Consider the following 13,115-nt stretch of genomic DNA (forward strand, 5'->3'; position numbering starts at 1 on the left):
ACCATGTAAGCATAAAGTATTGTACAATCATGGAAATGGAACATAAACGTGTATATTGGTGCATGGATAAGGCAGGTATTCAACATGGCCATGTAACTTATGCCATAGGCTTAGGTCGGACAAACCCTGTAGCATACACCCTGTCGTGTCAAGTATTAGCTTGGCACAGAGGTTAAGGCAATGCAACAGCACATTGGGCAGTTTGGACGATCTAGTTAGTTGGACGTGTCGTAGTAGGGATTACAGTTGCAGATATTGTAGGTAAGTTGTCTGAGGTATGTTGTAAGTTGTTCTAAGTTGTGAGTATGCAGTCAGGTCCTCTCCATTCCAGACCTGGTGTAGAAACTGTATACCCCTGTCTTCCCATCCCCTGCTATCAAACATGGGTATGTAGTGTTTGAAACATCTGAGTGGTGTGGCTAGAGTTATCGGAGATTACCACCAGGACCCCTGGAACGTCTTGGAAGCCAAAGCTCAGGGTCAAAACTCAACCACCTACAAAAGGACAAAATGAGAGAAACCGCAGAGCCCACAGATAGACTGGTGCCAGCAAAAGCCATTAACAAGAAACAGACACCACACCCACACTCACAGACAACCCTGAAAACTGGCCCATGAGACCCGAGGAACCAATGACTGGGACAACACAAGCTCAACTACCCATTAGAATAAAAAGACATATCTGTCCTCATTGTAGACCATGAATGCACCCTGATGACTAACCTACCCTTACCTACCCAAACAACAAACTGTCAAACCTTGAGTATTGTAAACAGAATAGTCTTGCAATGTAAACTTGACAAATCAACGTTGTACCCCTTCACCCTCTCTTAATTCTGTAACCCCAACACGAAACGCAAAAAAAAAATCAACGACAAATAAAGAATTTATTAAAAAAAAGAGTTATCGGAGATCAGGAAGAAAACCTGGCCAAGTGGCTGTCCCATGTCTTCAGCATGGTGTGCATCTTTGGGCACAGTGCTTTAGGTAATCACATTAGATACTGAATCCCCTCGGTCCAGGACCAGTGGGACTCAATCTCCATCCACTGAGGACTGGATTTAGAGTTGTGTGCTCCTATTGCATGTTTGAGGAGTGTGCAATTTCCTTGTGGCAGTGGTCTTGGGGATGCAAGCTTTACGTAGTCCTGTAATAAACCTGTCTATGTGTCTTTGCAGTTGGGTAAAGTAGAAGATTGGGAACTCTATAGGCAGAGAACGGAGCAGAAATTATAGTTTGGGGAGTAACATCATTTTAAAAGCTGCAATTCCGCCCATCCCGGACAGAAATTTGTCCTTCCATTTGTCCATGGTGGATCGAATCTCAGAGGCTACTTTGGCGTAATTTGGTTTTACCATGTCGTCTAGATTTTTGGTCAATTTCACCCCCAAGTAGGTTATGTGGTCCTCTCTCAAGTCAAAGTCACGGCATGTTTTAAGATGTTGTGTAGTATCGTGGTTGAGGTTTATTGGCATGGCCTGGGTTTTAGTTGTGTTCAGCTTATAATAGGAAAATTTGCTATATTAGCCTAGAATTCCTGTGAGCGTTGGAAGGGAGGTTTTAGGGTCGGTGATGGTAAGGAGGACATCATCCGCGAAGAGGCTGAGTTTGTGCTCTGTCTGTCCTATTTGATCCCCATGGGTCGATGTGTTGGCACTAATTTGCGTCACCAGTGGCTCGAGTGCCAAGACATATAAAAGGGGTGAGAGTGGGCAGCCCTGACACTTTCCGTTTGTGATGTCTAATGGTTCCGAAGTGAATCCCCCGTAGAGTATTTTTACCGAGGGTGCATTGTATAGCGCATTATCTGTCTAAATATGTGTTAGTGAGCACTTCTCCTTGCCCAGATAATCCATCCTCCTCACAGGTGTGGCATATCAAGATGCTGATTAGACAGCATGATTATTACAAAGGTGTGCCTTAGGCTGGCCACAATAAAAGGCCACTCTAAAATGTGCAGTTTTACTGTATTAGGAGTGTCCGGGGGGGGGGGGGGGTCTAAAAACCAGTCAGTATCTGGTGTGACCACCATTTGCCTCACAAAGTGCAACACATCTCCTTCGCATAGAGTTGATCATGATTGTGGCCTGTGGAATGTTGGTCCACTCCTCTTCAATGGCTGTGCGAAGTTGCTGGATATTGGCATGTCATGTGTCCTTAAGGGGTTAAAGGTTGTTTTCATGGATTGTATTTTACAAATCAACCTGAGAATTTTTAGTGACATTCAAGATTAGGGACTGTAAGGGAATTCCAAACCTTTAAAGGGACACTGTAGTTACTAACTGCTTCACCTTATTGCTGCATCGTATTGCTTCATCTTATTGAAGTGGGTATAGTGTCTGGATTTTCCTGGTACCATCCTTTGTTCTGTGTTAAACTGTGTTTATTGATTTTGAGCTAAATGATTGTCCACAGCAGCCCAAGGTTGACAGCAACTGATCAAGAGTTGCAACTGCTTTCAGTATATCACAGTCTCCATTACTGGTTTGAATTAGTATGGCTAGAAGGAAGCATGGATTCCCTGTGTTAGCCATACCTCCGGTGACTAGGATGTGGGTGACAAGCAGTGGTGGATCTATAAACAATATATAGGGGGCTCACTTGAGATACCACAGTCAAAATTGGGGGTGGGGAGGGGTAACGTGCTGTGCATGCTGACTTCAGACACCAAAGTTGAACAGAATTCACATTAGCCACCCATATTTCTTGTTCTGGACTGGTTAATGACACCGATGATGCTGCAGGAGGTAGAGTTACACCTCCTGCAACAGAGGTGTTACTCTTTATGTAGACTGTTTCATAAAGAAACACTGCAAATATAGATTCCAGGCACCATGATCACTTCATATTAATTGACACTCTATTATGTACACATTTTATTCCAACTCTAGTGCTTTGTTCATGGTGTGAAAACACACAAACCATCAGTAATCCATATTCTCCACCCATGGAATGACATCGCAATGCCCCATCCATATGATCCATCCATGTCAAATAACTGCATTGAATATAGCTTTGGAGACTCTCTACTGTAGATCAGTGATTATAGCTTTACTATAGCCTTTCCTCGACACATTAGGCAAGTATAAATGTAGGGGGTAGAATGATCTTTATTGCATAGCACACAGCTATTTATACAGAGCAATATTGACGCACCCTACAGAGGTTCCTCCATACACTGCAATGTACATTACAATTGTTCCTCCCAGGTGCCACTCTGGGGACTTAATTACATTATCCCAAGTTAACACAATCAGATCCCTCACAGTTCTTCAGGCACAGCACACAAGATGTCTGCCAGAACTCTCTTTTTCCTGGATCAAACTCTCTTTTCATGGATCGAACCCTCTTTTCATTGATTTCACCAAGCACCCTCATAGTCCAAATAGCAATCTGATTGGAGAACTGTGTCCAATTTACAGCGTGTTAAATCTTTTTTTTTTATTCTTTATTTTTGTTGTGCGAGCATTACATCATTCTTGAGTAGCCACGACAGCCATATCAAGCTTCATTGTAACAGTTGAAAACATTATCATGGCATAAGAGTTACTGCACATTTTTAAAATGAGAACATAAAAAAAAAAAACTTAGCGTATAACAACAGCTTATTATCTTAGAAGCAAGTTAGTTTCCGTGTGGGCAGTGGCTTTCGGTGGTTAATACCGTAGGCCAGTGGTAGTGGGCCTAGTGGGCGTCCCTTGTGTGTCTTAATGTACGGCTTTTGCCTGGCCTGCTTTCTTTAGTTGGGACTGGTGTACCTATGCTGTTAAGGTGTGGGAAAACAACGTAAGTATGCCAACTGGTGTGGTCAGTTACTGTGCATGTAGTGGGGGCGAGAGTATTGCCCAGAGTTGCGTAGGCCTGCAAGAGAAAAGAAAAACAATAAAAAGAAGGTGAACACAACGAAACCTGGTGTACAAACAAAACACGTCAGTTAAGATAGAGGGTTTCGGTGAGGTATCTGTATGGCTTGAAAGCCAGCTCCGTGTAGTGAGGCTGAGATATGCTGGGAGCTTTTTGGGGCTGGGGGGGGGGGGGGGGTTAGGTGGTATTGGAGCCAGTTGCCCGGGTTATTCCCGGTGTCTATAGAATTTTACTGGGTCACAGCTGATCTCCGATCAGTAAGGAGTACCAGGCATGTGTCGGCTTAGTTCCAGTCTCACAAAAAAAAGGGTAGGGAGCACACTCAAGTCCCAGTTATCCTCCAATGTCTCCTTGCATGTGCTCTCTTTGGAGGTCAGGGGATAGAGCAATACCTGCTTTAAGATTTACCAGACCTCTGCTCAGTCTTGATCTGAGGAACAGTGCTATAGTATCTCCCAGTCAGACGCTCAAGGTGTCAAATTAGTCCAGGTGATCCCCAGCACATCTCATCTAACCCTTTAAATAACTATTCATATTGCAATTCTATGACAGTTTCTTGGAAATTCCCTGCATTTGGCAATTTGCATTCAATTTCAATTTAGGAGAATAATCCTAAGAATATTTTAAATAAACTGCTTCTTCTTATATATGATGTTTATGGTCTTTTGAAAGTCTTTGTTGCGAAAGCTGTATATGAATGGGTTAAACAGAGGTATTATAAGGCCATACAAAAGAGAAAGTATTTGATTCTGCCGAGAAGAAGCAGTTGAGGTTGAAAACAGATAATTGATCATTAAAGTACTAAAATAAACAGTTACCACTGTCAGATGAGATCCACAAGTTGAAAAAGTCTTGTATCTGCTATTTGCTTTAGAAATACTCATTACAGTCCTGATAATACAGATATACGAAATAATTATAAGAATGAGGCTCCCCACTATTACAGTTCCTCCTACAAGAAGTGAAAAAAAAGCATTTGACTTCGTGTCACTGCAGGAGAGTTTCACAATTGGTGGAATATCACAGAAGAAATGATTTATTCTACGTTCCTTGCAGAAGGGCATTTTAGCTAAACAAACAGTGTGTAGAAGGGAATTAAAAAATCCAACTGTCCATGAGAACAATGTTAGCTGGATGCAAAAATTATGTTTCATGCGCATTGAGTAAGACAGGGGGTGGCATATAGCAATGTACCTATCGTATCCCATAGCTGAAAGAATGCCACACTCAGAACTTCCTAATCCAATAAAGAAAAACATCTGAGTAAAGCAACCCACAAAAGAAATGCTTCTGTCCTCCCATATGAAGTTCTTCAGAGTGTTCGGAACAATCGTTGTAGTGTAGAAAATTTCAATTAAGGACAGGTTGACCAAGAAGAAATACATGGGTGTATGAAGACGAGAATCACGTTGTATTATGAAAATGATCATAAGATTCCCCACAATTGTCATTGTGTACATAACAGAAAGTATTGCAAACAAGAGTTGTTGTACTGTTGGTGTTGCCTCAAAGCCAAAAAGAATAAAACCTGTAATAAAAGTGTAATTTTCATTTTCAACAATGTTTAGCTCTCTTTTCCAGGATGTTTTTCTCAGCTGTTTTTCTTCACATTTTTGGGGGCCACAGAGACCATCCTCCTTGCAGTAATGTCCTTTGATCGCTTTTTGGCAGTGTGCTACCCTTTACGTTACACAAGCATAATGAGTCATAAAGTTTCCTTCAATTTAGCTGCTTCTTCATGGGTGCTAGGCTTCTTGACCACTTCATTTCCCATTATCAAAATATCAGAGTTACATTTCTGCAATTCAAATGTCATTAATCATTTCTTCTGTGAATCTGCACCCTTGTTAAAGCTCTCCTGTTCTGATCCATATTTTAAAGAGTTAAATGTCATAGTCTGTGCTTCATCAGTCATTTTAAGCTCTGTTCTTTTAACTATGACATCCTATGGATATATTTTGCAAACTATATTAAGAATTCCTTCTGTCACCGGGAAACAAAAGGCTGCTTCTACCTGTGCCTCACATCTTTTAGTGGTCACCAAATTTTATTCAACTATGTTTGCTATGTACATAAAACCTACAGCTAGTGAAGGATCCCTCAATAAAATAATGGCACTTTTTTATGCCGTATTTACTCCTCTTGTGAATCCATTCATCTACAGCTTACGGAACAAAGAAGTTAAAGAAGCTGTTTTTTCACTTTTCAAAAAGAAAAGCATTTTGAAGCTTTGGAAACTTTAGTGGACTTCTGAGTGAACAGTGTGCTATTATAACTTAAGAACTAGCTTCAGACCTGAATATAAGTTGGGAAAAGTACGGAACTGAAACGGAAATGGAGATTTTTTATATCTTACCTATTTTGTCTTTAAAGAGATTTTCAAGTACCATAAGTTATTATTTTGTAAACAAACACCAGTGATGTAGAAAATATATATATATTTTTTTTTTTTTGTACCAAATAAAGAAAAGAAAAAGATCTGTTTAGTCTATTTTATGCAATTGTAGTTTTTTTTTATTTTTTTATTTCTTTATTTCTTTATTCCGGTAAGGCAAGTACATTAGCACACCATGTAAGCATAAAGTATTGTACAATCATGGAAATGGAACATAAACGTGTATATTGGTGCATGGATAAGGCAGGTATTCAACATGGCCATGTAACTTATGCCATAGGCTTAGGTCGGACAAACCCTGTAGCATACACCCTGTCGTGTCAAGTATTAGCTTGGCACAGAGGTTAAGGCAATGCAACAGCACATTGGGCAGTTTGGACGATCTAGTTAGTTGGACGTGTCGTAGTAGGGATTACAGTTGCAGATATTGTAGGTAAGTTGTCTGAGGTATGTTGTAAGTTGTTCTAAGTTGTGAGTATGCAGTCAGGTCCTCTCAATTCCAGACCTGGTGTAGAAACTGTATACCCCTGTCTTCCCATCCCCTGCTATCAAACATGGGTATGTAGTGTTTGAAACATCTGAGTGGTGTGGCTAGAGTTATCGGAGATTACCACCAGGACCCCTGGAACGTCTTGGAAGCCAAAGCTCAGGGTCAAAACTCAACCACCTACAAAAGGACAAAATGAGAGAAACCGCAGAGCCCACAGATAGACTGGTGCCAGCAAAAGCCATTAACAAGAAACAGACACCACACCCACACTCACAGACAACCCTGAAAACTGGCCCATGAGACCCGAGGAACCAATGACTGGGACAACACAAGCTCAACTACCCATTAGAATAACAAGACATATCTGTCCTCATTGTAGACCATGAATGCACCCTGATGACTAACCTACCCTTACCTACCCAAACAACAAACTGTCAAACCTTGAGTATTGTAAACAGAATAGTCTTGCAATGTAAACTTGACAAATCAACGTTGTACCCCTTCACCCTCTCTTAATTCTGTAACCCCAACACCAAACGCAAAAAAAAATCAACGACAAATAAAGAATTTATTAAAAAAAAGAGTTAGGGGCGTGTCTGACTTCCGGCGAGAGCAGACGCATGGATTAAGAGCTCCGGCAAAATCCCACCCTGATTAGCAACAAACAGGCTTTCTAAAGCGGTAACTCACATTATTTACTGGCTAAACTTGTAAGGACTCGCACGGCAGTGCAGGATGTCACCCTACAGGCAACCTAAAATTCATGACATGGCTAAAACTAAGAAAAAAGATCGACTACCAATGAGCCAAGATGGCGCCGGAGAGGCTGAGGCTATGTCGGACGGCACCTCAGATCAAGACTCGACCTCCTCAAAATACTCTGACGCTCCGATCACAGAAAAAAGCCTACACAAGATGCTCCAGGAGCTAAGATCGACGATTAAAGCGGATTTTCATCGCATAGATAGCGACTTACGCAGGGAAATCGCGAGCCTGGGAGACAGAACGAGCCATCTTGAAAACAAGACAGGGGATCTCTGCAACGCACACAATGATGTGGTAGACAAACTTCAATCTCTCTCAGAAGAAACTGAATCCCTAAAGCTGAAATTGGCTGACCTGGAGGACAGATCGAGGCGGCAGAACATCAGATTCCGGGGGATCCCGGATGATGTCTCCCAAGATGCTCTCCCACAAGTCGTGCTCTCTCTATGCAAGGCCTTAGTCCCCGCATTGCCAGACTCCGCATGGGCCTATGACCGCATGCACAGACTTCCGCGTCCTTCGAGGCTATCAACAGAGGTACCTAGGGACGTAATAGTCAAATTTCACTATTATGCTCACAAAGAAGCTTTACTGTCAGCAGCACGGAAATTGTCGACCCTCCCGGATCCACATTCAAACATTGCCTTATTTGCGGATTTATCTGCTGCCACCATGGCGAAACGAAGAGAGTTTGTTACCATCACCAAAACGCTGCGCAACAACAATGTGAACTATAAGTGGGGATACCCGACGAAATTGATTGTATGGAGACAGGGCTCTACCCGGATTTTTACCGATCCAAGTGAAGGTATGAAGGCCCTCTCAGAATGGGGACTATGGCGCAATACGGAAGACGAGGGCATGGCACATGGAGGAGTTTCCCCGAAGAAAATTCGTGCGGACTGGCACATGGCGGGAGCGACCTCGTCACAGAAATGAACTAGTCTTTTTGCCTTTCAGTTGGTATTTGACGGGCAAAGATGGGTATGATGTTGTGATATCTGTTATTACTATTAAGTATGTTTATATGTACACCATTAGCCCTCCTATACCGGCCCCGTTAATGAGATCGATATCTACCCACCGCTCTAGATATTTGAGGCACGTAAATGCTTTGCCTGCCCATAATCTTGATAAATCTAATGTCCCAATTGGTACCCCCCTATACATCCCTTCGAGATACGCTACTATAAGGTTGTTTATACCACGTTTGTAATACCGTTACAACTGTCTATACTAATACGGCAAGTCACACGCTAGCGTTACTTATGCCACAAAATAATTGGAAATGCACCGCCGGTGTACAAGTCCACTTGCCAACTGGTTAAACCCACCAACTCAATAAGGACATAGGAACTATGTCCCCAGTGGTTAGCTGCAATCACCCTATCCTTTGTGCCAAATAAATCTTTTCTAGAGCGAGTTAGATCAGCCGCTAGGCCAACTCCGGGAGACACCTATTCGGTCTCAATTGTGTAATGTGTTCTCTCGATAAGCACCCAGCTACTACAGTCCCAGTGACTGCGTTGATATCCTCCTCATAGCTTATGGGCCGTACGGCACCAAAGAGAGTGCACCGGCATAAATGTAAATGTAAATATAAATGTAAATATTAATGTAAATGCAAATGTAAATGTACATCGCTACTTCACTTCCTAGGAGGTGTCATAGCGCAACATTGGTAGCAACAGCTCTTTACAACTGTATAGTTAAGCCGTTATATTTGTTTCACCTTTAACTGCTGATTGTATGCAAAGTTTCTTTCAAACCCAGGGTAACATCCTTTATCTTTTCCCTTTGGTCCACAAGTTCTCACGATTCTCAAAACACTGAGTTACTACCTATCAGGGTGGTAGGAGCTCCACGTTTTCCCCAATATACCAGGCCACCTCTTGAGTTCACTCCCTGGTGTTCTCTACATGGCCATTACACATCCTCTCCTTAATGGAGAGTGCTGTACATACTTTAGTTCGTTTTGTTCCCAGTTTTTTATCCTCCCTTCCCCACCCACCCATAAATCACCAGCAAAGTTTTCAAGGTACATACCAGACCTTGCAGGGAAATTAATTTGGAAAAGTAACAAACTGCATGCGCTAGGAGCATTACCCCCTCCTACATTAGTAAGAACCTTCCTATTAGAGTTACTTCTAACACAACATTATGTCTCAAAATAATATGAAAATTCTATCTCTCAATGTTAAGGGTCTGAATAGCCCCGCTAAAAGGCGGCAGGTATTGAAAGATATGCATGCCTCAAAAGCAGCTGTAGTGTGTTTGCAGGAAACTCATTTTCAAAAAGCGAACTCACCTAAACTTTACTCGAAAGACTACCCTGTCAGTTTCCATGCACAAGCATCCAACAAAACCAAAGGAGTAGCTATCCTTTTCCACTCCGACTGGGCTTTTACTTTACAAAACCAATATATTGACCCAGCGGGCAGGTTGTTGATATTAGTTGGCGAGTTAAATGGTATTCAATTAACTCTTGTCTCCCTCTATGCACCGAACGAGGCTCAATACTCATTCATAAAGAAAGCCTTACATAAAATATCCCGCATTAAACGAGGTCACTTGATAATCTGTGGTGACTTTAACTGCACATTGGATCCACAGCTAGACTCACAACGCATTCATAACAAACCTCCTAACAAGACATCCATTCACACAAGCAAACTGGTCTCGCACCTGTTCCACTCAGCTGACCTATACGATTCTTGGAGGAACCTATACCCCGCAGCTAGAGACTACACATATCTCTCACATGTACACGCCACATACACTCGCATAGACCTATGTTTAATAGACAAATCTACACTACCACATCTAAAATCTCAAACGATAGGTCAACGTTCGTGGTCGGACCATGCCCCTGTAGAAACCGTCATTGAAGTCCCTTACCCAGCTAAGGGTCGGGGCAAATGGAGACTTAACGAGTCCATACTAGAGTGCCCAAAAAATCGAAACTCTATTGCCACCGACCTGAATAATTACTTCTCAGTCAACTCCACTGGGGACACCTCTATCGAAACAGTATGGCTCGCCCATAAAGCGGTCATTAGAGGGGTATTTATAAAGTTAGGTTCCCAACAGAAAAAACGCTTCCAATCAGCGCATACCGCTTTAACTCAGAAACTGGCATCTCTGGAAAAAGACAATAAGTCTGCTCCCTCTAAATCCCTATCCAAACAAATTACTAAAACCCAAGAGGATCTCCGTGCACTGCACGCGCAAGATTATAATCATAATGCACGTAAACTGCAGCAACATTATTACCATATGGGAAACAAAGCAGGCAAATTACTAGCGAACAAGTTGAAGAATAAATACCTCCAAACGAAAATTCCCTACATCACTTCTAAAACGAACTCAAAAATTTATAACCCCAACAAAATAGTGGATGAATTATCTTATTACTATGAGGATCTCTACAATTTACAGACAAATACGAACACATATACGCCCAATCCAGAAGAAATTGACAGATACCTTACACAAGTAGAACTTCCACAGGTCACACAACAGCAAAATGACCTACTGAGCGCACCCTTCACAGAGGAGGAAGTAGCTTCTACAATACGCTCCCTCCCAAAACACAAGGCCCCGGGTCCTGATGGACTCTCCAATCATTATTACATTAAGATGGCACCACAACTGATCCCCCATCTCACGCAAACATTCAACTCCATTCAAAAATCTGGAGTATTTCCACGAGAAATGCTAGAAGCATTCATCATAACCCTACCCAAACCAAATAAACCGCCAACAATTTGCAGCAACCTACGCCCCATCTCCCTACTAAACGCTGATGTCAAGCTCTATGCAAAACTAATAGCCAACAGATTGAAACCCCTCCTGCCCAACTTAGTTTCCATAGAACAAGCAGGTTTTGTGCCGGGTAAACAAGTGGGGGACAACACAAGATACTGTATGGACCTGCTGGAATGGGCATTCAAAAATAAAATAAAGGGTGTCTTTATGGCCTTGGATGCGGAAAAGGCTTTTGATCGCCTAAATTGGTCTTATATGGTACGCACACTATCAGCATTTAAGTTCTCAAGCAGTTTCATTACAAGCATACAGGCCCTTTACTCCTCGCCCTCAGCAAAGGTCTTTAACTCAGGCTTTACATCACGGAGTTTCCCAATAAAGAATGGCACCAGACAAGGCTGCCCACTATCGCCCCATATTTTTATCCTGTGTCTGGAACCATTGGTTAGATGTATCAAGAAAGACATCTTGATTCCTGGTCTTAACACTCCAGCTGGGGAGAAAAAGATCGCGCTTTTTGCGGATGATATAATGCTATTCCTCACTGACCCGCCCAATTCAGTCCCTCACGTCGTAAACACTCTGAAGACATATGGCAAAATTTCGTATTACAAAAATAACATCACTAAAACACAAATCCTTCCTTTCCACCTAGAGTCCAAAATAGTTGATGACCTTAAGGCACAATTTCCCTTTGAATGGCGCAAAACCTCGATATCTTACCTTGGGGTCAAAATAGCAAACACCCAGAAACAAATCATCTTGGAAAATCATGTAGAGGCTCTCTCAAAACTTTCAAAGCAAGTTGATACGTGGGACAAGGCCAATGTTTCCTGGTTAGGCAGGATCGCTTCACTCAAATGATGATAATACCCATCATATTATACATGTTTCGGACGTTGCCCATAGCTCTTCCAAATGCCCTCTTAAAACGGTTTCAAAAACTTCTAAACGCTCATGTTTGGAAAAAAAAACCTCCAAGAATATCATTCAGATCGTTGTGGCTCCCTATAGAAAGAGGTGGCCTGAACATACCCAATATCAAAAACTATTACGTAGCCGCGGTACTAGCGCAAGGCATCAATATTTTAACGCTCAAATCCAGCCCAGTATGGCTTCACTTAGAAGAAAAATGTGGTGACCTACAGCAAATGGCACATAATCTCTGGTCAAACTTGTCCCATAACTCGCTAGGTATGTTATCAGCATCAAAATTTTTACTTAAATCATGGAAAACCTGGAGTCCCCTGATATGTCCGAGCCCGGAATTGCTGTTCATTGCTCCCATACAGGCTCTTACGGTCATATCTCCTGACTTGCCCATGCAGCATTGGGTATCTAAAGGCATAACACATGTGCACTCACTATACTCAATCGAAGGCTTAAACCCCTTCCCTACTCTACAAAAGTCCTTTGCTTTACCATCAGGGGATCTTTTTATGTATTTAAGGATCAAACACATATTGCAATCTAGGTCCGTTCGGTATGTCAGCGCTGCAAAAATGTGTAAACTGGGGCGTATTTGTTTCACAGCCCACGAAAAGTCACCTACCCTCAAACCCCTCTCCCTCTGCTATGCATCACTGGCAGAAAATAATGATGGGGGTGAAACGAAACTGCCTTACATGCTTCGATGGGAAAGGGACCTTGGGGAAACTTTTCCTATGACTACCTGGATTGATGCAATAGCATACACCAAAAAATCTTCAAAATGTGTTACCCATTGGGAAGCTTTTTTCAAAGTGCTTATGAGGTGGTACATGACCCCATTTAGATTAAGGAAGATATATGCTGGATCAACAGGTGATTGCTGGAGATGTGCCAAATCAAACG

The 13,115-nt window shown here is 42.2% G+C and overlaps 1 protein-coding gene across 1 annotated transcript; it reads left to right on the forward strand.

The window, feature by feature from the left end:
- Positions 1-382: 382 nt before the first annotated feature.
- LOC134612104 (olfactory receptor 8H1-like) lies at positions 383-6,107 on the forward strand. Its single transcript, XM_063456480.1, has 2 exons — positions 383-386; positions 5,446-6,107. The coding sequence occupies exons 1-2, from the start codon at positions 383-385 to the stop codon at positions 6,105-6,107; spliced, it is 666 nt and encodes a 221-aa protein (XP_063312550.1).
- Positions 6,108-13,115: the final 7,008 nt, after the last annotated feature.

Source organism: Pelobates fuscus, chromosome 5 (genome assembly GCF_036172605.1).
Source record: "Pelobates fuscus isolate aPelFus1 chromosome 5, aPelFus1.pri, whole genome shotgun sequence".
NCBI classification, from domain to species: domain Eukaryota; kingdom Metazoa; phylum Chordata; class Amphibia; order Anura; family Pelobatidae; genus Pelobates; species Pelobates fuscus.